At 40.9% G+C, this 26188-nt stretch overlaps 2 protein-coding genes across 7 annotated transcripts in view; one reads left to right on the forward strand and one right to left on the reverse strand.

Moving 5' to 3' along the window:
• Positions 1-26188, reverse strand: part of ZNRF3 (zinc and ring finger 3) — a 256111-nt gene that overhangs the window by 85710 nt on the left and 144213 nt on the right. The window lies entirely within an intron of this gene.
• The window catches only part of KNTC1 (kinetochore associated 1), a 95083-nt gene continuing 74563 nt past the window's right edge, over positions 5669-26188 (forward strand). For 2 of the 3 annotated variants that reach the window (XM_080986583.1, XM_080986584.1), the window contains exons 1-20: positions 5669-5687; positions 6415-6521; positions 9854-9974; positions 10449-10564; positions 11363-11435; positions 11792-11869; positions 13894-13928; positions 14633-14743; positions 17027-17120; positions 19033-19085; positions 19984-20096; positions 20735-20792; positions 20888-20986; positions 21215-21258; positions 21353-21418; positions 22677-22752; positions 23061-23186; positions 23746-23835; positions 24387-24452; positions 25588-25649. In XM_080986583.1, the coding sequence (XP_080842709.1) occupies positions 6426-6521; positions 9854-9974; positions 10449-10564; positions 11363-11435; positions 11792-11869; positions 13894-13928; positions 14633-14743; positions 17027-17120; positions 19033-19085; positions 19984-20096; positions 20735-20792; positions 20888-20986; positions 21215-21258; positions 21353-21418; positions 22677-22752; positions 23061-23186; positions 23746-23835; positions 24387-24452; positions 25588-25649 (1577 nt within the window). In that variant the 5' untranslated portion in view covers positions 5669-5687; positions 6415-6425. Of the gene's footprint in view, positions 5688-6414; positions 6522-9853; positions 9975-10448; positions 10565-11362; positions 11436-11791; positions 11870-13893; positions 13929-14632; positions 14744-17026; positions 17121-19032; positions 19086-19983; positions 20097-20734; positions 20793-20887; positions 20987-21214; positions 21259-21352; positions 21419-22676; positions 22753-23060; positions 23187-23745; positions 23836-24386; positions 24453-25587; positions 25650-26188 lie in introns of those variants that run through there. The other variant, XM_080986585.1, reaches the window with a different exon arrangement.

The raw sequence follows: 26188 nt of genomic DNA on the forward strand, positions 1-26188 counted from the left end.
GTTCTCTAGTAACACTTCTTTATTAAAGCAACAAGACTGACGACTGGGGAGAGGAAAGCTACATTTATAGGGACAGGGAACTAGCAAGAAAGGATACATTTTGGAGGGAACAATATCAGGCAATCACAGTCCTGCCTTTTGGAGGGAACCAATAAGACAGAGGATCCAAATACAGCAGCTTAAATGAACCAATAGTAGCTGTACCCTCTGGAACCAAAAGGCAGTTACTTTACCCTAATGCAAATACAGACAATAATAATACAGATATAAAATCCTTTGACTCAATACACAACAGCCAGTTAACACACAGTTACCTAAATGCAAGGGCAGCTTCTCCCTGCCTTGCACCAGAGACAGCGGCAAGTTTGTGAGGCAGTTCTGGACAGAACTCGATGCTGGCAACCCAATCCTACACTTTTTCCAGGACAGGTTCCTGATAGACTTTGTGCTTTCTGCTCAGACAGTTCATTGACTTGACTCTCTTCCCAAATACCCTTTTAGCTATGCTGTACCACTCATTGCAATGCCTTGGATACAACTCGGCTGAGGAATGGCAATGCTTATATGGTTCGTTTTCTTACTCTAAAGCTAAGAAGCTGACGCTCATGTTTTACTGTAGTTTTATAATTTGTTGTATAACTATTATTATTATTATTATTATTATCATCATCATCATCATTATTATACTACCTCTGGAGCATAGCAGGCCATATTTTATTCAGGTGGTGCTTCAAGATGAAACACTTAAAGAAGTGGCAAAAGCTCTGCCCCAATGACTATGGGTAGACCACTGCCAGTTTTTTATACTGGGTAATAGATTGCAGCTTATTTGAAGTTGGACATGCCGAGTCTAAACCACTGAGCTTCTAGGGCTTGCCACTCAGAAGGTTGACTGTTCCCACAACGGGGTGAGCTCCCATTGCTCTGTCCCAGCTGCTGCCAACCTAGCAGTTCGAAAGCACACCAGCACAAGTAGATAAATAGGTACCACTGCAGTGGGAAGGTAAACAGTGTTTTCGTGTGCTCTGGCACTCGTCACGCTCCTCTGTGCACCAGAAGCGGTTTTATCCTGCTGGCCACATGACCTGGATAGCTGTCTGTGGACAAACGTCGGCTCCCTTGGCCTGAAAGCGAGATGAGCGCTGCACCCCATAGTCGCCTTTGACTGGACTTAACCATCCAGGGGTCCTTTACCTTTACCTTACCTAGGCAATCTCCGGATTTTAACATGCTAAATTCAGTTTTTGTCATGCAGGAATTAGAAAGGGGGTCCGGGCTTCAGACAAACTCATAACAATATGTTTAAAAAATAAACACGCCAGTAGATCTTGAGAGCTAAAATCCTCTTTTTGTCACTGTCACATAGTATGGTAATGGGTGCATACTTTCTATCAATTCAGCATGGGTCACAGTGGAAATGAAACAATAGCCAAATGGGCACTTTAGAGGCTAGTAAATGTATTATTCCATAAGCTTTCATGAATTACCAAGAATGATGCAGCTGATTAAGTAGACCTTAGCACCCCAAAACTTATGCCATAATAAATTTGTTAGTCTTTAAGGTCCTAGTGCTGGTCTTTTTAATGTTTTGTTTAAACTGCACTGTGGTCTACTGTACTTTGCAGGGCTGTTGAGGATAAAAAGACTTTAAAACAGTTTGGCACATAAAGCCTTCAATAACTTGGGACCACTTCACCTGCAAGATTGCCCTACTCCACATGTGCCCACTTGACTGCTTTGATCACCAGAATTGGGACTACTGCACGTGCCACATACCTGTTCCATCTTTGTAAGAACTCAGTCATTCAGTGTGGAAGCACCTGGACTTTGGAGCTTCCTGCCTATTGAGATCTAGCAGGCACCTTCGCTTTATTCTTTTTTGGTGCCTGCCAAAAATATTATTGTTTAGACAAGTCTAACTTTTATTTCCCCTTCATGGATCACTGCCTTGCCGTGGCGAAGGGGCATGAAGAACTCAGAGAAGCTATGAACTATGCCGAGCAGGGCACCCAAGATGAACAGGTCATAGTGGAGAGTTTTGACCAAACGTGATCCACCTGGAGTAGGAACCGGCAAGCCACTCCAGTATCCCTGCCAAGAAAACTCCATGGACAAAGACAGCCATATAAAAGTTATGACGCTGGAAGATGAGCCCCTCAGGTCGGAAGGTGTCCAACATGCTACTGGGGAAGAGCGGAGGAGAAGTACAAGTAGATCCAGAGCTGATGAAGCGGCTGGGCCAAAGCCGAAAGGACGCTCAGTTGTGGATATGCATGGAAGCGGAAGCGAAAGGAAAGTCCAATGCTGTAAAGAAAAATATTGCATAGGAAACTGGAATGTAAGAACTATGAACCTGGGTAAGTTGGATGTGGTCAAAAATGAGATGGCAAGAATAAATATTGACATCCTGGGCATCAGTGAGCTAAAATGGACGGGAATGGGCGAATTCAGTTCGGATGACTATCATATCTACTACTGTGGGCAAGAAACCCGTAAAAGAAATGGGGTAGCCCTCATAGTCAACAAAAGAGTGGCGAAAGCTGTACTGGGATGCAGTCTCAAAAATGATAGAATGATCTCGATACGAATCCAAGGCAGACCTTTTAACACCACAGTAATCCAAGTTTATGCACCAACTACTGGTGCTGAAGAAACTGAAATTGACCAATTCTATGAAGACTTACAAGACCTTATAGAAGTGACACCAAAGAAGGATGTTCTTCTCATTATAGGGGATTGGAATGCTAAAGTAGGGAATCAAGAGATAAAAGGAACAACTGGCAAGTTTGGCCTTGGAGATCAAAACGAAGCAGGGCAAAGGCTAATAGAGTTCTGTCAAGAGAACAAGCTGGTCATCACAAACACGCTTTTCCAACAACACAAGAGACGACTCTACACATGGACATCACCAGATGGGCAACATCGAAATCAGATTGATTATATTCTCTGCAGCCAAAGATGGAGAAGCTCTATACAGTCAGCAAAAACAAGACCTGGAGCTGACTGTGGCTCAGATCATCAGCTTCTTATAGCAAAATTCAAGCTTAAACTGAAGAAAGTAGGAAAAACCACTGGACAGGTAAGATACAATCTAAACCAAATCCCTTATGAATACACAGTGGAAGTGAGGAACAGGTTTAAGGATTTAGATTTGCTGGACAGAGTGCCTGAAGAACTATGGGTGGAGGCTCGCAACATTATACAGGAGGCAGCAACTAAAACCATCCCAATGAAAAAGAAATGCAAGAAAGCAAAGTGGCTGTCCAACGAGGCCTTACAAATAGCGGGGGAGAGAAGGCAAGCAAAATGCGAGGGAGATAGTGAAGGATACAGGAAACTGAATGCAGATTTCCAAAGAATAGCAAGGAGAGACAAGAAAGCCTTCTTAAACGATCAATGCAAAGAAATAGAGGAAAACAACAGAATGGGAAGAACCAGAGATCTGTTCAAGAAAATCGGAAATATGAAAGGAACATTTCGTACAAAGATTACCATAATAAAGGACAAAAGTGGTAAAGACCTAACTGAAGCAGAAGACATCAAGAAGAGGTGGCAAGAATACACAGAGGAATTATACCAGAAAGATATGGATGTCTCGTACACCCCAGGTAGTGTGGTTGCTGACCTTGAGCCAGACATCCTGGAGAGTGAAGTCAAATGGGCCTTAGAAAGCACTGCAAATAACAAGGTCAGTGGAAGTGATGGTATTCCAGCTGAACTGTTTAAAATTTTAAAAGATGATGCTGTTAAGGTGCTACACTCAATATGCCAGCAAGTCTGGAAAACTCAGCAGTGGCCAGAGGATTGGAGAAGATCAGTCTACATCCCAATCCCAAAGAAAGGCAGTGCCAAAGAATGCTCCAACTACCGCACAATTTCACTCATTTCACATGCTAGCAAGGTTATGCTTAAAATTCTACAAGGAAGGCTCAAGCAGTATGTGGACCGAGAACTCCCAGAAGTGCAAGCTGGATTTAGAAAAGGCAGAGGAACCAGAGACCAAATTGCAAACATGCGCTGGATTATGGAGAAAGCTAGAGAGTTCCAGAAAGACATCTACTTCTGCTTCATTGACTATGCAAAAGCCTTTGACTGTGTCGACCACAGCAAACTATGGCAAGTTCTTAAAGAAATGGGAGGGCCGGATCACCTCATCTGTCTCCTGAGAAATCTCTATGTGGGACAAGAAGCTACAGTTAGAACTGGATATGGAACAACTGATTGGTTTAAAATTGGGAAAGGAGTACGGCAAGGCTGTATATTGTCTCCCTGCTTATTTAACTTATATGCAGAATTCATCATGCGAAAGGCTGGGCTGGATGAATCCCAAGCCGGAATTAAGATTGCCGGAAGAAATATCAACAACCTCAGATATGCAGATGACACAACCTTGATGGCAGAAAGTGAAGAGGAATTAAAGAACCTTTTAATGAGGGTGAAAGAGGAGAGCGCAAAATATGGTCTGAAGCTCAATATCAAAAAAACTAAGATCATGGCCACTGGGCCCATCACCTCCTGGCAAATAGAAGGGGAAGAAATGGAGGCAGTGAGAGATTTTACTTTCTTGGGCTCCATGATCACTGCAGATGGTGACAGCAGTCACGAAATTAAAAGACGCCTGCTCCTTGGGAGAAAGGCGATGGCAAACCTAGACAACATCTTAAAAAGCAGAGACATCACCTTGCCAACAAAGGTCCGTATAGTAAAAGCCATGGTTTTCCCAGTAGTGATGTATGGAAGTGAGAGCTGGACCATAAAGAAGGCTGATCGCCGAAGAATTGATGCTTTTGAATTCTGGTGCTGGAGGAGACTCTTGAGAGTCCCATGGACTGCAAGAAGATCAAACGTATCCATTCTTAAGGAAATCAGCCCTGAGTGCTCACTGGAAGGACAGATCGTGAAGCTGAGGCTCCAATACTTTGGCCACCTCATGAGAAGAGAAGACTCCCTGGAAAAGACCCTGATGTTGGGAAAGATGGAGGGCACAAGGAGAAGGGGACGACAGAGAATGAGATGGTTGGATGGTGTTCTTGAAGCTACCAGCATGAGTTTGGCCAAACTGAGGGAGGCAGTGGAGGACATAAGTGCCTGGCGTGCTCTGGTCCAGGGGGTCATGAAGAGTCGGACACGACTAAATGACTAAACAACAAACTTTTATTTTGTTTTAGTTTTTGTATGTTTTATAATAGGTTTGTGAATTTTTCTAACTTTCCTTGTTCTATCTTTTTGTAAACCACTTTGAGGCTCCCCCCCCATCAAGTGGTGTATGAATCCTATGAAATAAATAAAATGGGTGCATTCAGGGGTGCACAGTAGCGGCACTGTTTTTTCCTGGAAGAAAGGCCAGAAGCGGGGAAGCTGCGGGAGGGTCAAGAGGCCCGGCAGTTTGCCCCCCCTCGGGCATCTTCCCGAGGAGCCCGCTGCGCACGCCTATCGGGGAGCGACCCCGGGCTCTCTGCAGATCGCTCTCCACTCCCCCGCTCTTCCAAGGGGGCGGCAGCTCTAAGGAACCACGAAGTCGGTTTCCCAACATCTCTCTTGCCGTTCCTATCTCTAGTGGCCGGGCGGGGTTTTCCAGCAGCCCCGCCCCCTGTGCGCTGACTATATTTGACCCTCGCTGTGTCCCGTAGCCGACTGCCCCTGAGGAGTGTGCGCGCCAATTTGAGCGTCTGAGGCGGCGGGGAGAGGTGCGCGGGGGGGGGGGGGGAGAGGCTAAAGTGGGGCTGGAGGCGATAAAATATTTTATTAGATTTAAGTGCAGTTATATTTTTCCAGAGGAGTAGCTACTGTATTTGTATATGAAAAACCTAAAGTTTTGAACTCTTTATTACTGTCTCTCACAGCCAATATACATAAATTATAGTGTAAAGAGCCTTAGGATTTAATGCTATTTATGATATTTTTATTAGTTAGAAAAACTGTATTGAGTGATGTTTGTATATTGGAGGCAGGATATATTCCTAAAATAGAAGAATGGGAAAATGAGTTTCATGGTGTTGATGTTTCTGCTAAATTGACTAGTTAGTTTTGTCTTCTTTAATGTGTGTGGTATTATCTTACTGAGAACTGGAGACATTTTATTGAATACTAGGGAAAACACAGGTCGTGCCTCTAATACTGGTGATACATTTGATATGTTAAATCTTGTACTTTTAAAGTATATATTTTAAGAAGTATAATCAATTTTAAAAGTTAAATTCGCCCCTCCCCCGTTTATTCTGTTATAAAAGTCGCACACAACAGGGAAAGCTTATTCTGCTACATTTCTACCAGCTAAATAAATGCATTTCAAATTTTTGCCTGTGGGGACATTGCTTAAAAACACAGCATGGTTATTTTGTCTTAATACAAAGGTTCAAATCATTACTTTGCTGGTCTATGTTGTTCATTAGTTTCTCTTCTGATTTTCCCCAGGTTATAAAGCCATGTGGGATACCGTGGAGCTGTTGGGTGGTGATGATACAGGGAGTGGTGCCCTGTATCAAAGAAACACCCTTGTTAAAATCACCTCGTCCGAAAAGGTAGAATTTCTTTTTGTGGCATCACTGCAAGAGAAGACTATGTAAAGACCTGTATACTGAATAACTTTAAAACTGAACTAAAAATCATGTTGACGGATGTTTCAAATGTGCCATTGACTATGATTTGTCCTGTTAGTTGAAATGGGACTATAACTTAGGTTAAACCACTGTGGCATTATGGACTGTAGTATCTGGTCAGCATCTAGATCTTCCAGAGGGCCACATTATTATAATAATAAATAGTAATAAATAATAAATTTTATTTATACCTCGGCCAAGACTGGGCTCAGGGCAGCTAGCACCAAATATATAATACGTACATTAAAAACACAAAATCAAACTATTAGTTTAAAATACAATTTGAATCACATTTAAAATCAAAATACAAATAAGTGGGAACCCACGAATCATAACTGTAGGAGTAAGGAATTAAAAGTTCACCAGGCCCAGCCACCCGTTCTGGTCCCATATGGGCCGATAGAAAGAGCCAAGGAGGCCACTTACATACAGGGTCCCATAGAAATAAGAGGGTCAGACTGAGTCCAAACCAAAGGCCAGGTGGAACAGCTCCATCTTGCAGGCCCTGCGGAAAGTTGTCAAATCCCACAGGGCCCTGGTCTCTTGGGACAGAGCATTCCACCAGATGGGGGCCAGGACTGAAAAGGCTCTGGCCCTGGTTGAGGCCAGTCTAACCTTGAGGCCTGGGACCTCCAAAGTATTGTTTGTGGACCATAAGGTCCTCTGCGGGGTGTACCAGGAGAGGCGGTCCTGTAGGTACGAGGGTCCTAGGCTTGGGAAGGACATGCTAAATAAAGGTTTTGCCTGGCACTTAATTATATATATTGATTACGTTAGGTGAGCCTCCTTGTTCTACAAACAGGGAACCACCACTGAAAATGCCTGTTCTTGTGTTGTCACCCTTGGCCTTCCGTGAGGGGGCACATGAAGAAGGGCCTCATGACGATCCCAGGGTCTAGAATGGTTCAAATGGGGAGAGGCATTGAGGTATTGGGGTCCTGAGCCTTATATGTCAAGAGCAACACATTGAATTGCGCCTGGAAATTATTTGGTAGCCAGTGCAGTTGGGCTGTGATTGGTGTTATGTGCTCACAATGTCTTGCCTAGGTGAGCAACCTGACTTGCATTCTGTACTAGCTGACGTTTCCAAACCATTTTCAGAGGCACCTCAGTATCTAACCTGGGGGTTACCAGAGCGTAGACAGCAGAAGTTAGGGCGGCTATCCAGATGGGGCATAGCTGAGCCTGCCATGCCACCAAGGCCACCTGAGCCTCAAGTAACAGTAATGGATCCAGAAGTACACCCAAACTAGGTACCTACTCTGTCAGAGGGAGAGTAACCCAATCAAGAGCAGGCAACCTCCCATTTATCTTGTCTAGGGAAGCATCCATTAACAGTGCCCCTGTCTTACATGGATTGAACTTCAATTTCTTGGCCAGGGTGGATAAAAATCAATGATTTTAAAAATAATTAAAAAATTGATTTTTAAAAAAATGCTTTTGGAGGGAAAATCTTTCTACAGATAGTTTTCTATTTAAGCTACATTATACAGTGGTATCTCGGGTTACAGACGCTTCAGGTTACAGACTCCATTAACCCAGAAATAGTACCTCGGGTTAAGAACTTTGCCTCAGGATGAGAACAGAAATCGTGCTCCGGCGGCATGGTGGCAGCAGGAGGCCCCATTAGCTAAAGTGGTACCTCAGGTTAAGAACAGACCTCCAGAACGGATTAAGTTCTTAACCAGAGGTACCACTGTAGTCCAAAGGCTGTTCATCAGAAAATAAGGATTTACTTTAATTTTTTGATAAATGAATTCCATTAATCCATTCACAATGTCATGCTCTTCCAGAGGTTTCTGTAAGATTATATGGGGCAGTTTTTCTAATGAGAAGATATTATCACATGTGCTTGTTTTTGCAGTTCTCAAAAGTGTGAGTTTGTGTCTGCAGAGATGACATGCCTTTTCTTCACAGGAAAAATGTTATAAAATAAACATACAGAGGAAAAAACCGTAATCCCATTGTTCCTTTGCAAATTCATATTCACAGAATCAACCCCTCACCTCTTAAATGCTGAGTTCCAAGAGGTTCAGTGAATAGTGGAATAGATCTGCCCAAGTAGCTAAGTGTGAAGCAGTAAAAATGAAAGTGCAAACCTTGTGAGCAGAATACTCCACAAATCTTGGGATCTTTGTGTAATGATTGTGCAACTCAGACTTGAGGCAAGTGCTGAAGGCTCTTCAGGGCTGGCAACCTCTTCCCAATCCCACTGGGCTCCAACAACTGCACCAACACTTAACTGTACAGAATACACACCTGAATCCAAAGCGAATCCAAAGAGGGGCGGTGGTGGTGGAAATAGTAACTGGGATCTGTAAGTCCTTGGTGAGACTTTGAATTGCTTGCCAGACAACTAATAAGAGCTCACTGGTTCCAGGTCCTTCTTCCCAGAGCTTGCCTGACATTGTCCAAACAATAAAGTCTACCTGGAACTTCAGTCCTGCAGCAGGAATCCCTGAACTTCTCTGCTCCAGTGCTTTACTCCCCTTTTCCAGCTGTTCATTCTGCAAGCCTGTTCCAGCCTAGGCCTACCAACTGTATCTCCCCCCGCACTCTAGAAAAAGAAAGGCCGGCCTCTCCAAAGCCAGGGCTGCTGGGAGATATAGCCCCTTTTAGATTCCATTACATTTGTGTGTAAGGTCTTAAGTTTTTTTTAAAAAAATGTTTAACCACATCAGTTAACAAACATGGATACATATGCTATGTTATCATTTTAGTTAAATAAATTATTTAAATTGTTATTAAGGAAATTGGTTTTTTCCCCTCCTTCCAATAAAGTACAGCAGAAAAGTTGTCCAAATATGAAGTTAACTTATTAAACCTCACAATAATTTCATAATTATCGGTCTATGTATTTCTAATAGCATAACCAAATCAGTAATTTTTTATATAACTGTAAAAACCACTATGATAATTTATTATTCCAAAAATGAAACATTAATCTGGTTGTAAATATTAAGATTATACCAGCAAGAATGAGCCTTTCTGTAAAATAGTGATTTAAATCAAGTCTTACTGACTAGTGATTTAAATTGTGATTTAAATAGATTTTATTTAAATCAAATCCACCCTGTTCTTGGCTCTCATCCGGTCCACGACTGAGACAAGACATTGGTCCAGTCAGATGCTAGATTTTGTGCTAGATACACACAGAAAGTTACAACACACAATTTAATCTGGACAGGCTGCTTATCTGTTTGTATTTGTAAATAAGTTCTGTTTACGTTCAGATGCTTTCTTTTATTGGTCAGGTTTTGTCTAACCCAAAGTTATATGGCTGTTCCTCCAGTGATGGATGTGTGTTGGTGGCTGACAGAACAGTGGTGGTGCTTGATAATATTTGCCAGTCTCTTAAGATGTTTCTTCAGTTTGGTGAGCTTACCATTTTGTATCTTGAAGCAGCCATAAATTAAATACTTGGAACTTTCAACGTAGTGTACCTCAGTTTGTTTTCTTAATTAAAATCTGTGCTCTGATCTGGAGTTCTGCATGTTCTGTGATATGGTTTTGAAGTCCTGAACACAGGAACTCTTTCCCCTTTGAAGGAAACAGATCAGCCTGGTCTTGTCATGCCCTTATAAAATCACTTGATCAGGGCAGTGGCTCTCAGTATTAATGTTGGTGTATTATAGACACATAGCCCAAATTTTTAAACGTTTGTCAAAATAATTTTGCCATCTTTTGACCTATGAGTTGTTAAGACAGTAATAACTATATAGTATTTCCCACAGCAGAGGAGTGTATGAGGCAAAAATTCACTGCATCTCGTTATGTAATAATACATCATCATTTCTGAATATAGTCACCCGTTGTGGTATCTGAATACTTCTTTTTAAAACTTTTTAGAGACTGAGGTGGAAGTTGTTGGATTGTGTCAAGAAGCACAGTTTCTTGTGATTGGGGAGAGAAGTGGAAACCTACATCTGATTCATGTATCAACAAAGCAAACCATGTTAACTAATGTATGTAGCTTATTTCTTTTTTGCTTCTATATAACTATATGCAGCTGCCTCAGACATTCTTAAATATATGAAGTGTAAGTTGCCTCATACTGGTTGCATTGATATGTGACACTAAACCCTGGGGATAAACCTAGGTGAGCTTTGGCTCACGTATTGCCTCCTTCCTTTTCCTCCTTTTGCTGATTGCAAGGAAGAGATTGGAAGCTTTTGCTTATATTTTCAGCTAACTGTAGTTACTCATTTTGTCCAAGAACTGTGGTTAGGGTTAAATATAGTTTAGGGAAATAAGGTAGGATTGTAAACTATTGTTTGAAGTTGGCTTTCTCTCTAAACCATAGTTAGTACTAACCATAGTTTGTCTGGATTTAAACATAGCAAGTAACCATAGTAGATAAGAGGTGTGGGAGAATGTGTGAGCCCTGAGGCTTGGTATGTAATACTAAACCATAGTTCAGTGTTACTTCTGAACCATTCCAGCCCAGTTACATCAATAGTCCAGTGTCATCAAATCAGTTGAATTTCCTGCTTTGCTATCAGAGGTCTATTTCACTAGAGATGCTGATAATTGAACTGTGGGACTTATGGGTGTGAAGCATATATTCAACAATTGAACTTTAGTTTTGGTATCCTGGTGAATTTCTGCTGTTGATGTGCTGACTGATTTTAAACTATAATAGATACTAATGTAATTTACAAAATTCATGATTTGAGTAGGATTAAATTAATATGTGGTGTAAATTACATTGCTTTTTTGAAACTCATTCTAATAACCTTTTTTAAAATTAAAAATGTGTTTAGATGTTGGTTCAAAGATCTTCAGATGACAGGACTTATCTGAATCTTATTCTAGAAAAAGATAATGGAGATACAGGTACGATATTTTTTCTGAATAAGCTCAGGTTTTTCTCTTGTAAGCTCAGGTTGAGTGGGGGAGGGGAGGAAATGTAATGCCATAGAATTCTGCCTGATACAGGATACTTATATGATGCTGATTTGAACTTGATTCTGTGAATTTTAATCATATTTCAACTTTTGCACCCTTGATTATTTTTATTTACTTTGATTTCAATTACCTTGGTGTAAACCAAGTTTTCTTCCTTTATTTGCTCATGTTTGGAGATGCCAGGTGGCAGTTCCTTTACTTGAAGAAGATCACATGGACACAATTTGATAACCCTTGCTGGGAAGACTTATTGATATTTACCTTGTCTTTGGTTATTTTGATAGGAACCTACCATGCATTTATTCTCACAAACAGTGGCTTCTTCTACATTACGCACCTCCCATTTGCCAAAACTCAGGAAGGTAGGACAATGTTGTTTTAGATCTAAAGCCTAATTGTTCATCATTGCATGGAAACATGTAGTAAGAGATGGAGTTTTTCTTTCTGCTTTCTGTAATGATTAGAATCTCAGGTTTGTAATGTGCTGAGCACCAACATCTTAATACTGCAGGAGCAAGAGATTTTGTTTGTGGTAATTGATTATGTGTATTAATTGAATTGCACTGGCTTTGATAATCTTTATTGGTTTGTAGTATTCAATGCAGACCAATTTCAATATGTTTGCTTTAGAGAGCCAACAATAACCACACAACTGCTGCAATTGTAATATTTATAAATGAATGCAGGATACTTTTCCCATGACCTTGAGCAGGACTTCAGGAACATTTAGTGTTACTTTCACAATATCACAGCTTGTTGGGGTGTATTAACCAGAGATTGTAGTTTGCAACTAACTGGTTAGTTTAACAAGTTGTCTTCATAATCCATGGCTTGATGTTGGCTTATTTTGAAACTAACCAGAGTTTGTTGTAAACTGAGATTTTTGGTTTCTTCACAATTATAATTTGGGATTTTGTGAAATTGAAATTAAATGCTACCAAATCCTCACAATCTTTTCAGAGGAGAATTGTGTGTGTGTGTGTGTGTGTGTGTGAGAGAGAGAGAGAGAGAGAGAGAGAGAGAGAGACAGAGGGAGGTGTGTGCAGGTGGGTTGTTCAGTTTTGTTTCAACTCTTGCATGTAGTTTTAAATTGTGGATTAATTTTGCAAGTGAATGTGGCCATTGAGTCATCTGGAGCTACCTGCCTTGTAAGCATACTTGTGTCATGCTCTAGTCTGGATTGTATGAACTGATCTGTGATGGTGGTAGTGGTGGATTTTGCCTTTGATCTGTTCTAAATCTATTATTTATGACAATATTTTTCTTTCTTTGTTCAACATATATCTATCCAGAGTGTTTTGTTTTATATTCTTGATCATGCAGATTTTCAAAAACTGAATGTTATTGTCTATCTTTATTTTAAATAACAGTATCAATATTTATTGCTTAATTATTAGATAAAATTCAGAGGAATAGATGAGTTATCCGGCTGCAATCCTAACCTCTTTTCCTGAGAGGAAGCTGCATTGAATTCACTAGGAATTACTTCTGAGTAGACATGGTTAGGGTTGTGCTGCAATAGTAGTATAACCAGCAAGGAAAAAGTATACAGTGGTATCTCGTGTTGCGTACCCTCCTGGTTATGTAATCTTCGGGTTATGGCCGTGGCAAACCCGGAAGTGTATACTTCTGGGTTTCGCCCCAGGCGCTGATTTGCTCCATCGCTCCGCTTGCATGCGCAGAAGGGTGCCTCCAGTTATGAAGTTTTTGGGATACGGCCGGGGCTCCGGAACGGATCCCATTCGTAACTGTAGGTACCGCAGTAATGAGACTTTTTCAAAGACTGATATATCATGGTACAGTGGTGCCTCGCAAGACGAAATTAATCCATTCCGCGAGTCTCTTCGTCTTGCGGTTTTTTCGTTTTGCGAAGCACGGCTATTAGCGGCTTAGCGGCTATTAACGGCTTAGCGGCTTTAAGAAAAAGGAAACAAACTCGCAAGAACTCGTTTCGTCTTGCGAAGCAAGCCCATAGGGAAATTCGTCTTGCGGAACGACTCAAAAAACGCAAAACCCTTTCGTCTAGCGAGTTTTTCATCTTGCGAGGCATTCGTCTTGCGGGGCACCACTGTATTAGATTTCATTGATGCACAGACACTAGTCCATGGAATCTTAAATTACACTAATCTGTTAGTCTTAAACTGCTTCCAAGACTCTTTCTTTATGTTTGTATACTATAAGTTATTGTAGTAAGCTACTGCAACTGCAAATTTCCTGAAGTATACATTAAAAAAGAGGCCAGGCTAATAAATGTGTGATCAGTAAAAAGTTTACAGAAATCAAATCTGCCTTCTGAATCTGTGACTACAACAGCCCAATAGAAAATACTTTAAAAAAATAGATATGTAATGTTGCTTTTCTCAACACACATTTTGTGTTTATGCAGCAATTGACAAGCTGGACTTCAGTTCTGCAAAGAAGGCAAGTGGGAGCATTCATATATCTTATATATTGTGTTTTGGTTTTTGAAATAGTTTGGTTGTGATTCATAGTACTGGGTGTGTGTACGGATCTACTAGGGATGCAAAATGTTAATTGCCACATTAAAAATGAATTAATATATCACATTTGTTATCCACTGCTCTTCTGTGATGGAGATTAAGCAGAGTAAGTTATTCTTTCCACTTACCTCAGGAACAGGACGATGCAAAGAACTTTGTGCATCACTCTATTGATGGAAGGAGAGACCTTCCCCTGTTCCAGGAAGCTGAAGAGATTTCATAGAGCGTTGCTAACATTCTTATAAGGATAGCTGCCAGATTCAAGGCTGATATCTCTGACCCTGATGAAAAAGTATGCCCTATATGAAAGCAGATGGGAAGCACCAACTTCTCTCATGGGCAGGAGGGAATGCCTCTTCTAAGATGATGCCTGCTGCAACACATGCGTGCATCACCTTATTAATAAATAAAGCAAGCATGCTTATTCCTTTAGAAATGCTATTTTTATCCATATCCAAATATCTGAAATGTAATTGATAAAACTACTTGGCTAAATAACTCATTAGGTTTTTTTAATCAAGTTACTCCTCCAAATTAATTTATCATTTCTCTTGCGATTGTGAGTTATTTCTACCACTTTAACAAAAAGAAAAATCTGTGAGTGGCTATTTGTCTACCTTACAGTTACAAGGGCAGGTGGAAACATGTTTTATTTCTACAAAATACTATCACACCATTGGCTGCCTGACTTCCACAACTAAGCACACAACTAACAAGATCACTTTGATAATAGGGGTAAGTATTATTTGAATACCTTTGTCTGTGAACTTCCTGTGGGTTTATCTGCAGCAATCTGTGCTGACTTCAGGATGTGTGCAAAATATTTGGCTTCTGTAGTCCCTCTTATGTGTTCCCATCTCTCTGTTGAGAGATTTTGTACCCAGGTGTGTTTTGCTCTTTTTGTCTTCATATGTCTAAGGCCACAAAATGTGTCATGTGATGGTTGTTTCCTTTTCCCAGCCACTTCATTGCTAGCTGTTGCAGAGACAGGCAACATCATGGTTGAATATCTCTAGTGTTATAAGAATTTAAGGTCTCAAATATATAAATTAAATGTTCATAAACTTACAAGGCACATAAACACATACATAAGTATATAAACCACATGTCTGGAACAGTGCAGGAAAGCAGTCCTGAAGCCTTTTTGACTTTCCCAATGACCTCAAATATTCCTCTGCAGCAAGGGAGGCAAATGGGGAAAGCCCCATAGTCTCTTTGCTCACAAATCCTGTCTTAAGGGTGTATCTGTGTTTGAAAAGAGTAGCCAGACTGCCCAGGTAATGCAATCAGAGACCATTATCAATCAATCAATCGGTGACCATTACTGGTATCCTGGCTTCTGCTATAGGCTGCCCCTTCTGTGATGTATGTTTGATGTATTGGGGGGTGGTCTTAGGCTTGCAGGGTGGCAATTTCAAAAAGTCTATATAAGGGCTTGCACACCATTGTTCTGGGTTCCTCTTCCTCCTGCATGTGGTGAGGGAGGACCCTGTTGCAACAGTTTAATAAAGATCAGGCTTACTAGCTGCCTTGCTTCTCAATACTCTGGTTGGCCTCTGTTATTTTCTCCTACCGATAGGGAACCTACATAAGGACTCTATACAGGCTCTTGGGTACCCCATAAGGGGAAAAGAGCAGTTTTTCTTATAACACTACATAGGTCTGGCGAGCGGGGGCATGGAAGTAATGTCTAGTTCCTGTTCGGATGTATGGGCACTGGAAGTCCTAATTTCAGCTTCCTGGCATTTTTATCCTTGGGGGGACGACGACGACAACCCATTAATGTGATGATATATTAATGTGATATGTGCAGTGATCTACATGCAGGTTACAGCTGGGCTCCAAGCACCTTCTCCATAAAGGGGATTTTAATAGTAGTAATAATTTTATTATTTCTATTATTTATACCACCCATCTGGTTGGGTTTCCCCAGCCACTCGGGCCGCTTCCAACAAAATATTAAAAATACGATAAAGTATCAGACATTAAAAACTTCCCTAACAGGGCTGCCTTCAGATGCCTTCTAAAAGACAGCTAGTTGTTTATTTCCTTGACAACTGATGGGAGGATTTTCCACATGGCTGGCGCCACTACCGAGAAGGCCCTCTGCCTGGTTCCCTGTAACAGTCTACAAAAGCAAACGCAACACGCTGGCTAATAACTGTTAGTAAATATATAATCGGTATGATGTCATTCAAAATATACAAATAAGCCACTTCAAAACAATATATATATCATACAACACATCTCACAAAATATACAAGTAACTGCAAGACAGTGCATCCGGAATAGTTCAACTGTTTCGGAATAAAGTCTTCATCAGTGAATAATTATCAATGAAATATACATACTAGTGAAGATCATACTAGTGGATCATGGAGACCTCCATACCTGCCCACCCCGCCCCCCCAAAGCAATACTTCTGTCTTGTCAGGATTCAACCTCAATCAGTTAGCTTCCAGCCACTCACATAGGACCTTTACTGCATTCACTGGTTCTGATTTAAAAGAGACGTAGAGCTGGGTATCATCTGCATAATGGTGAACGCCCAGCCCAATCCCCCAATGATCTTTCTCAGCAGCTTCATATTCATGTTGAAAACATGGGGGAGAGGATTAAGCCCTGAGGCACCCTGCAAGTGAGAGCCTAGGGGTCTGAACACTCATCCCCCAACACCACTTTCTGGATATGGCCCGGGAGGAAGGAGCAGAATCACTGCATAACAGGGCCCCCAGCTCCCAACCCCTCTAGATGGCCCAGAAGGATTTTGTAATGTGTAGCAGTTGCAATTCAAAGCAGCACTGGAAAAATCCACCAGCAACTGGTGGCCCAGAGTCTTCCAAAAATGTGATGCTGAGCCCAGAAATTGGGGTGGGAGAGGGTTCCAACTTGCTATTACAATTTTGAAATCTTTGTGCCTATAATGATTTTCATAAGAACTAAATATCTTGAGAAGCACTGATTAGGTCTGTTGTGAAACAGAATGCAGGTTTCTGATACAAATACTTTTCTTAAAAGGGTACAGGTGACTGTGTGATGTCTGTGTGGGAGGTGAATCCTAACAAAAGGCAGATAAGCATTCAAAGTGTTGCTGATTCAAGTTTGATTGAAGGTATGTTTTCCAGGCATAGGCATCCTAAAGAACTCTTTTGTTCAAAGACTTAGTTTCCCACGACCTTTGATATTTATTTAAAAGCCTTTGTTTCCATACTCTTCCAGCTTGTCAATATCCTTTTTAAACTGTGCTGCCCAGAACTGGACACAGCAGTTCAAGCATGATCTGACCAAGGTGGAATAGAGCAATACTATGATTTCCCTTGATCTAGGCACTATACTTCTGTTGATGCAGTCTAGAAGAGCATTAGCCTTTTTTGCTGCTGCATCACACTGTTGATTCATGTTCAGCTTGTAGTCTACTAAGACATTTAGGTCTTTTTCTAAGTTCTTATGCTGGGGGGGGGGGGGCGGGGGCGGAAAAAGCCAATCCTGGAAACTGCAAGTGACTGACACAGACATGAATTTTGGATTTCTGAACTGTACATAGTTGCACTAAATAAAACCTGGAAAAGACAGGTTGGAGTCCTGGCTGTTTACTTGCAAGCAACCACCTAGAGACCTGATATTTTCACATGTACTATTGACAATCCAGGTGTCCTCCATCTTATATTTGTGCAGCTGGTTATGCCTGCCTAAGTGTGTTACCCTACAAAGGGGGTCTGGAAATAGCCAGTCCTTTTTAGCCAAATACAGGCAAGCAGCATCTTGGAAAGGGTTCAGATTTATTGCAGACTGTTGTAAGAATAAATGATCCAGAGGAATTATGGACTCCGAGCATACATTTCAAAACCTCTTTATAGCTTTTGCTTTACACGATTAATTTGTGATCGGTTCTTTTCAGCAATACGATTGGATAACAGAACATGAACAGCTTGATTGGTTTACAAAAATTATGCTCCTATCTACCAGCAATACAGTGGCAACAGATAGTTCTGAGCAAAGTTTATAGATTCACTATTCTTCTTTCTCATACAAATGCCTTTGAAGTTTCTACTCTGCGAAGGGCAATGAGCTCTTGGTGTGTTTTGCTAAGCTGATAAGAAAACAAGAGGCCCTGCTTGCTAGGAAAAAGACAGAAATATTCTCAGGTGGGGATGCAGGGAGAAAATGCTTAAACTTCCAACTCTGATTCTATTACTCTACAGTGTAAATCCTTCATTTACTCAATTGACAGATTATCTGATTGATACTGGATATCTCTGGCTTTGGGATTTAATGAGCATTACATGTGTGGAAAGAGAGAGATGCCTATCTTTCCAGTACATTTCCAATAGAAGACAATGGCACAGATACATTGTAGTTGTGACTGTGAGAATGTGCTTATACAGACTTAGCATTTAGCAAGCTTAGTGAGGTCAGTTGTGTTTGAGAAACATGTACTGCGATAGAGAATGCGAGCATAGGTGCATGCTGTGCTGTGTTGAGCTGAGGGTCTTGACATCTGTCCCAAGTTATGGGTCCCAGGTTACGACAGCTAGGTACATTTGTCTCTTGAAATCTTTATTAGCTTTGACCCTGTTTCCTAAATGGTCATCTTAAATCCCCAGGGTAAATCCCCAGGGCAACGCTCAGGGCCTCAGGACCCTAGAGTTTCTGTTCAGAGACCCCAGGTGTTTTACTGTAGGGATGGGGAACTCTGTGACTGTCCAGATGCTCCTGGACTGCAGCTACTATCCTCATCATTGTCAATGCCATCATCATTTTATTATTTGTACCTCACACATCTGACTGGGTTGCCCCAGCCACTCTGGGCGGCTTTGAACATATATAAAACATAATAAAATATTAAACATTAAAAAACTTCCCTGACTGCTGGCCCTATTGGCTAGGGCTGTATTGGAGTCCTGTAGTATCTGGAGGGCCACAGGTTGCACACCCCTATTTTACAGTTTCTATTTCAAACGCAACTTTTTAAAGCAAGAAATTAACAGACTTACATCCTTTTTTCCTTTTTACATTTTTTACAGCTGCAAAAATGCTTCAGGTTGTAGATGAATTATTGTTTGTCTTGGATAATGAGGCAAGTGCTATTTTGATTTATTTGTTGCCCAGTTTTACAGATTGCTCCTGGATAAGGTTATGTTCCATAGTTTCAGTATTTGGCAAATGGACAATTAGTAAGAAAACGTTTGTTTCCACTAGTGGAATTCAGGGCATTCATAACCATGATGAGCTCTTATTTAAATGGTTAATTAATATATTATACTTTGGTTATGTTTTAAGAACGTTTAAGATAAAGACTACTTATATTTTTAATTGATTTTTAATTTCAAGTAACAAAGCATACCCATACAAGGAATATAGAGTTTAGTAGAAAAGAAGGAAAAATAGCAGCTGATGGTTTTAGTTTTAGATGTTTCAAGAAAGCCAGTCAAATGAAAGTTTTTCTCGATAAGGTTCCATGACTTGATGGAGGGTGAAAACCTTGTTCGATTGTCTTAACAAAGACAGTAATAGGATACCATGTTGAGGTGTGAGCCTCCCCCCCCCCCCCCCCGATTGATACTCCTTTTGTGAAATGGTTAATTTGTCCACAAGTAGGATTTCCAGTGTTCAAAATTTGCCATGCACATTTTGCACCTGGCTATCAGTGCCTGAAGTCTCCACCATTTGGTGGTGCATACCTAGGGATTATTGGAACTTGACGGTTTTTGCATACTAGCAACACATCCTGTCATGTGGGACCAATGTGAGAGAAGATATGCACTGTGGAAAAAAAATGGAAACGATGAAGGGACAGAAGCCATTGACAGCCCTGATTAATGAACATGACAAATTATCCACCAAATTAGAAATGTTTGTTTCATAATATGAAAGATCTAAGTATTACAAATGTATACTTTCATGGTTCATATAGCCAAAGGTAATAGGTTAATTAGTTACATCATAATGACACTTTTGTTTTCTTTTTCTTGTAGAATGGTTTGTCTTTGTGGAATATTTGCACTCTTACCATGATTTGGAGCTGTTGTTCTGTTCACATTGAAGAATTTCTTCTGATTTCAGAATCAGATTTTTCAGCAGCTGCAGGGTAAATTCAGGATTATAGCATACTTGCTGAGAAATATGAAAGGGTGTGCCACAGCAGAATGGCTCCTCCCCTAGCCTCTTACCAGAGCTGATGCCCACACTTTCTTGAAGTTTTGTATTCACTGACTTCAGAATCAGCCCCTGGGAACAAAGAAGGACCTAATTTCTGAGCAGACATCCATAGGAATGGGCTGTGTGTATGTGCTGTGTGACTAATCAGTTGTTATTGAACTACATCTCTGGCCAGTAGCCATGTTCCATGCTAAAAAACAGGGGTGTTGGGAATCCATAATCATTGCAGGGCCACAGGTTTCTTGTCCCCATATGGCAAGGATAGGCAACTTGGTGCCCCCTCCTGATGGAGCCAGCATGGTGCAGTGGTTAGAGTATCCAACTGGGTTCAAATTCTCACTCAGCCGTGAAGCTCACTGGGTGACCTTGGACCAGTCACTGTCTCTCAGATGTCTCTACATCACAGAATACAATGGGGAGAGTGAGAATCATTTATGCCACTTTGAGCTCCTTGGAGGAAAGGTGAGATACCAATGTAATAAATAACTAAAGTACTGAAATAAAATGTAAATGGTGATGGCTCATAACTTTTGTCATTGGTTGATGCATTTCCCTTCTTTTGTTAAGACAGGGGATTGCCAGTCTTAAGCTAGTTGCTTTGACAAACCCTGATGATGGCAAACAGGTAATTGTCTTCTATCAAAGAAAAGCTTCAAAACATTGTGCCTGTATTTTGGCAGCATCCTTTAGGATTATCCTAATTGCACTATTTCTCTGTAGATGAGGAACATCGTGGTGTTTTCACTGCCTACTATGCACCAACTCTATTCTTTGGAAACTACTAATGTTTCTTCATTGATTCAGAGCGGAATAAATACGGTATGTTTTTCTCTTTTCTTCAATCCTAAGTAAGGCTGACGAGGGGGAATGTAAAAGGAAATCCAAGTCAGAGTTTAAGTATTGTAGATTTGGTACAGTGATTCATCAGATATTAAAAGCTTCCCTAAACAGGTCTGCCTTCAGATGTCTTCTAAAAGTCTGATAGTAGTTTATTTCTTTGACATCTTGTACAGTTAAGGCACATGCTACATATTGTTTCCCATGCAGGATACAATGTACTTTTTGGAAGGAATGTATGAAAATAACCAAGGGTAAGTTTGCACTTTAATAAAATACAATAAAAAGCTGCTGCTTTATTTTTGATGGTTATCAAAGCTCTTTTTTGAACCACACACTCATTTCTAGGGCATCAGACCATCCAGTCTCACTTCTGGTATTGAGATGCTTAACTGAAGCCTTGCCTGAGAACAGGTATACATATATTTTGACTTCTGCTACTGCTTAAGTAGAAAATTTGGTGCTTGTGATATGGCTGAGCCAAAGTTAAGTGTGTCGTAAGCCTCATTAACTTCAAAGTGAAAGAGTTAAACATATGCTTAACATTACAATCCTATAAGTGTCCACTCAGATGTAAGTCCTATTGAGTTAATTGCAGACTCATTCTCCCAGTAAGAACATAGGAAGAGAAACTTGTCTCCAGATGGAAATCCCTAAAGGTAAATGAAATGGGCTTTGGACCAAGAAACCTCTCAAATCAGTTTCTTTTCATCTAAGAGAATAATCACTAAAATGATCGCATAGATGTCACCTCTTTCTTGTCTTAATGTCAGATAATTTCAGCTACCACAGCTGCTTGCTGGAGAGAGTGTGAGGAGGTTTGGTCATATTTCCTTATGTTCTGTAAGGCAGTCCTCAGTTATTTAATTGTAGAATTGTAGAGCTGAAAGGAACCCCTAGGGTCATCTAGTCCAACTCCCTGCAATGGAGGAATCACAACTAAAGCATCTGTCACAGATGGTCATCCAACCTCTGCTTAAAAACCTCCAAGGAAAGAGAGTCCACCATCCTTCAAGGGAGTCTGTTCCACTGTCAGAAAGTTCTTCCTGATGTTAAGTCATAATCTTTTTTCTTATAACTTGAAACCATTCATTTGTGTCCTATCCTCCAGAGCAGGAGAAAACTAGCTTGCTGCATCTTCCTTGTGGCAGCCCTTTACATATTTGAAGATTGCTGTTGTATCTCCTCTTTTCCTGTCTTGACAATCCCTGCTCCCTGAACCGTTCCTTATAAGGCTTTTTCTGTGGTGGAGAAGCCTTGCTGAGTGCATTGGTGGTGGGAAAATAGTTAGTTTAGTTAGCATACCAGCCTGTGCCTGTAGATCTCAGGGTGGTTCACAACATAAAATTACAATATAAGCCCCCCCCCCCCAATATATAATAAAAATAAGAACAAAAACAAGTCAATAATCCCCCTCCCGCAACACATTTAAAAAGGGATTGGATGTCAATCAGCCAAAGGCCTGGGAGAAGAGGAACATTTTCTCCTGGTGCCTAAAGGTGTATAATGAAGAGTGGGTTTCTCCCACTCTATTTATTTATCCCCCTCCCACCGGCCCAAGGTTGTGATCATGTAACTCAAGTGAGTGTAAGTAATTAGATGAATAGATTTAACTGGCTGTAACCATTTTTAAGTGGGAGGTAACAGCACTTCGTTTTCTCCCCCTTTTTAGACTGAGCCGTTTACTTCACAAGCACAAATTTACTGAAGCTGAGAATTTTGCTGTTCAGTTTGGACTGGATGTTGAGGTAAAGGACTTTGTCTGCAAATCGTACCTCATCACTTACTGCCAACTGCAAAACCACAATGAAATAAGTAGACAAGGGAGCTCTCTCTGGTAGCTTCTATGCCTACTCATTCCAGTTACCCACTACAGCAGGAGTTTTAAATGTAAATTTCAAAATTGTTAATGGAGGCAAGGGACTGGTAAAGAATAAACAAATGTTCTGCAAATTTTTCTCTGACAATACTAGACAAGCCTGCTACTCTGAAAATAAAGAAGATTTTTTTCCCCAAAGGGGAAATAATGTGTTATGTGTGTGTTTAAAAACAACAGAACGTTTACAAAGTGAAAATGAGCTCTATTTTGGAGAGATTGGCTTCAGAGTCTGTTGCCGGAGATTGCCAGTCAGCCTGGCTAGAACTTGTGGCTCAAGCTAAAGAAACGCTGGATAAAATAAAGGTATGGATTTATCCTACTATATTTAAATGCATTTTTATACCACTTTATATACAAAATATCTAAGCGACCTACTGCATAGAGTGCACTGCAGCAATCCAGTCTCAAGGCTGCTGATAGCCAGGATATCCCTTTCAATGAGCTGTTGTAGGCATTTCAGCCAAAGCTGGTAAAAGGTACTCATAGTCACAGAGACAACTAGAACCTCCAATGATCAATGATGGATCCATGAGTACTCCCACACTATGCTCCAGTTCCTTCAGAGGGTGTGCAATTCTGTCTATAAAGGCAGTTCACCTGTTTTCTGGATCCAAGTACCTCTCACCCACAGGATCTCCATCTGACCAGGATTCAGCTGCAGTTTATTAGCCCTTACCAGCTTCAGAGCCTATACCGCTACACCTTCTACGGAGAAGCCAAACTCTGTGTGTCTTGTGCATGTGTATCTGTAGCTCTCTTGCAGTAGATAATTTGCACATGGGTGTATGTGATAAGTTTTTCTTTTAAGCTGTTTAGAAGATAAGTTTATTCTGTGTTTTTAATTGTTTCTCCTTCTAAATAGGATAACCAGTTTGTGACTGAGTACTGCATAAATACACCATGGCCAATATATGAAAGTGCTCGGGAAATGCTGAACTATGCTAGAAGCAGGGTAGGTTTCGATAGGTGCTTTCACACATCCTACTCAACTAGGGCCTTGGGAGACCCATCTTGGAGGAAGAGGTGTGGGACCACATGGAGAATCGAAGCTTAGCTGAGGGCCTGGAAGAACCTGCTACAGTTCTAAAGCAGTGTAAAGTACCTAGTGTCACCTGGGTTGCTGACAACCTCTCTAGCCACATTACTGGCTTTGCCTGAAACCCTGATTCTTTTCGCTCACCCAGACCTTAAGAGTGAAGATGGCAGAGCATCTGGTGGGAAGCCTCTGGGAAGTTATCACCAGATGTCTCTGTAGGATGAAGTCTCTTTGGACGATGGCCCAGGGGATGACCAAGAAGGGCAGGGGCTGGCAGGGAGATTCCAAGCTGGGTTAACAGTTGTTTACTGAGTTCCCTCTAGAGCTCTCTTGCGCAGGCCCTGCTCCAGCACTAGATATTGGTCACCGACATCCAGAACCAAACCTAGTTTACAGCTACCCGTGTAGAATTTTTTGTTACAATGTTTGCATTGGACTGCAAGTTAATTTAGCACTTATCATTTCAGATCCTGAAGAGAGGTGACAAAACTGTTGCTCCTTTCTTGACTGGGGACCCAGCATCTCTTACAGAGGTAATGAAAATCAAACAATCCTGGACCTTTAAATTATTACTGGGATGTGGGTGAAATGAGGAACTGGAAAGAGAACCTTGGCCTCTACACTCTGGCTTGGCTCCTCTAGCAAGTGTATAGAGGCTGTGAGGCGGGGCACTGATATGTCTGTTGAGATACTGCCAGGGAGATAAAGCCCATCATGGCCCCCAAGCCGTGTCCGGACGTCCATCGATCTCCCGTAGGCACGCAATATCAGCAATTAGCGACATGAGCTCCAGAAATAGCCTGCCACATTCTCAAGCCGATGCACGCTCTATCAGCAGATAATGCACAGCAAAAGTTGCACACAAGAGAGCATTATTTACAAGTTTTATTCAGCGTTGATCAGAACAAAGAAAAAACATGACTGCCAGCTTCAGTGTCTCTGACACAGAGAGAGCGAAAACAAAGACACAACAGAAACATCCTGTGAAACAGGAAATACGCAGGCTGTGTGACTCACAAAGCCTGCTCCCTTTTAAGGTGGAACGGAAATATCCTAACATCGTCTTCTTGTCAAGGGCACAAGGGAGGGAAACATTTAAATTTATTTTAATACATTTCTGCTCTACTTTTTAGGGCAGACCTTCACAAGGTAGTTTATAATGAGAATAGTAATGAAACAATTAATGAATAACATAGTAAAGAATAGCAACATATAAAAGCTATTTTCCAACTGAATGAAAAGGCTTAGGTGTTCATTTTGTATAGTTTTTCCAGTGATTTTTGTACTATTCAAAATATTTTAGCTGTTTTTTGTGACGTGCTATTCAAAATATTTAGCTGTTTTTGTGACTTGAGAGATATATGTAAAAGGTGATTAATAATTTTAAAAATGCCTCCCCAATAAAAAAATTTTTTGGCAGAATTAAAGCAAAAGCCCCTCTAGGATCTGCTTAGAATGCCACAAGATGTGAACAAGTGGCATTTTCAGAGGAGATTCCAGAAAAGGCTAAAAAGGCTCAGCCCATCCCTGATACCCTCTAACCTAATTGTGCACAGTGGAATACTGAGTTGGCAGTTCTGAAGAATCTGTCAGTCTATTGGCAGATCTCTTGTTAAATGTGCATCCAAGTGTTTTCCTTGTCAAAAACCAGTGGTCTTTTCCCTCCAGGTGATGAAGGCACAAGCAAAGCTAACTACATTTTGTGGAGCATTTGGATCAGAGATGTTCAGGTCTATCTTGTTTTTTTCTTGTGTTGATTTTGGGTTTGTGCATGTGTAAATTATAACATTTTCTAGAATGATGTATATTAACTGTAGTAGATTTTTTTTTCTATTTTGCAAGACTACAGAAGACAAAAATAATGGGGATTTGAATTTTTAAAAATCCTATTAAGATTTATATACCACTTAATCTTAAGATCTCGGGGCAGTTAAAATACAGGATAAAAACAAGTAAATAAGTAGATCAAAACAGCAAAACAATACCCCCACTTCCCACAGACACATTTAAAAGGCTGTGGAATATTAATCAGCCAAAGGCCTGGTTGAAGGGGAAGGTTTTCACCTGGCTTCTGAAAATATATAATGAAGGCGTCAGGTGAACCTCCCTATGTAGTTCTGTGTGAAATCAGTTTTTTCTTCTTTCTTTTCCTTCTCTTCCTGTTGTAATCCAACATTCTCTTTGGTGACCCTTCACTTTCGTTTTCTGCACACATAGACAATTCTCAGTGCGTCACAGCCAAGACAAAGGGAGACTGGCCTTCCGCCAT

The sequence above is a fragment of the Podarcis pityusensis genome (genome assembly GCF_964106645.2).
Source record: "Podarcis pityusensis genome assembly, chromosome: 16".
Lineage (NCBI taxonomy): Eukaryota > Metazoa > Chordata > Lepidosauria > Squamata > Lacertidae > Podarcis > Podarcis pityusensis.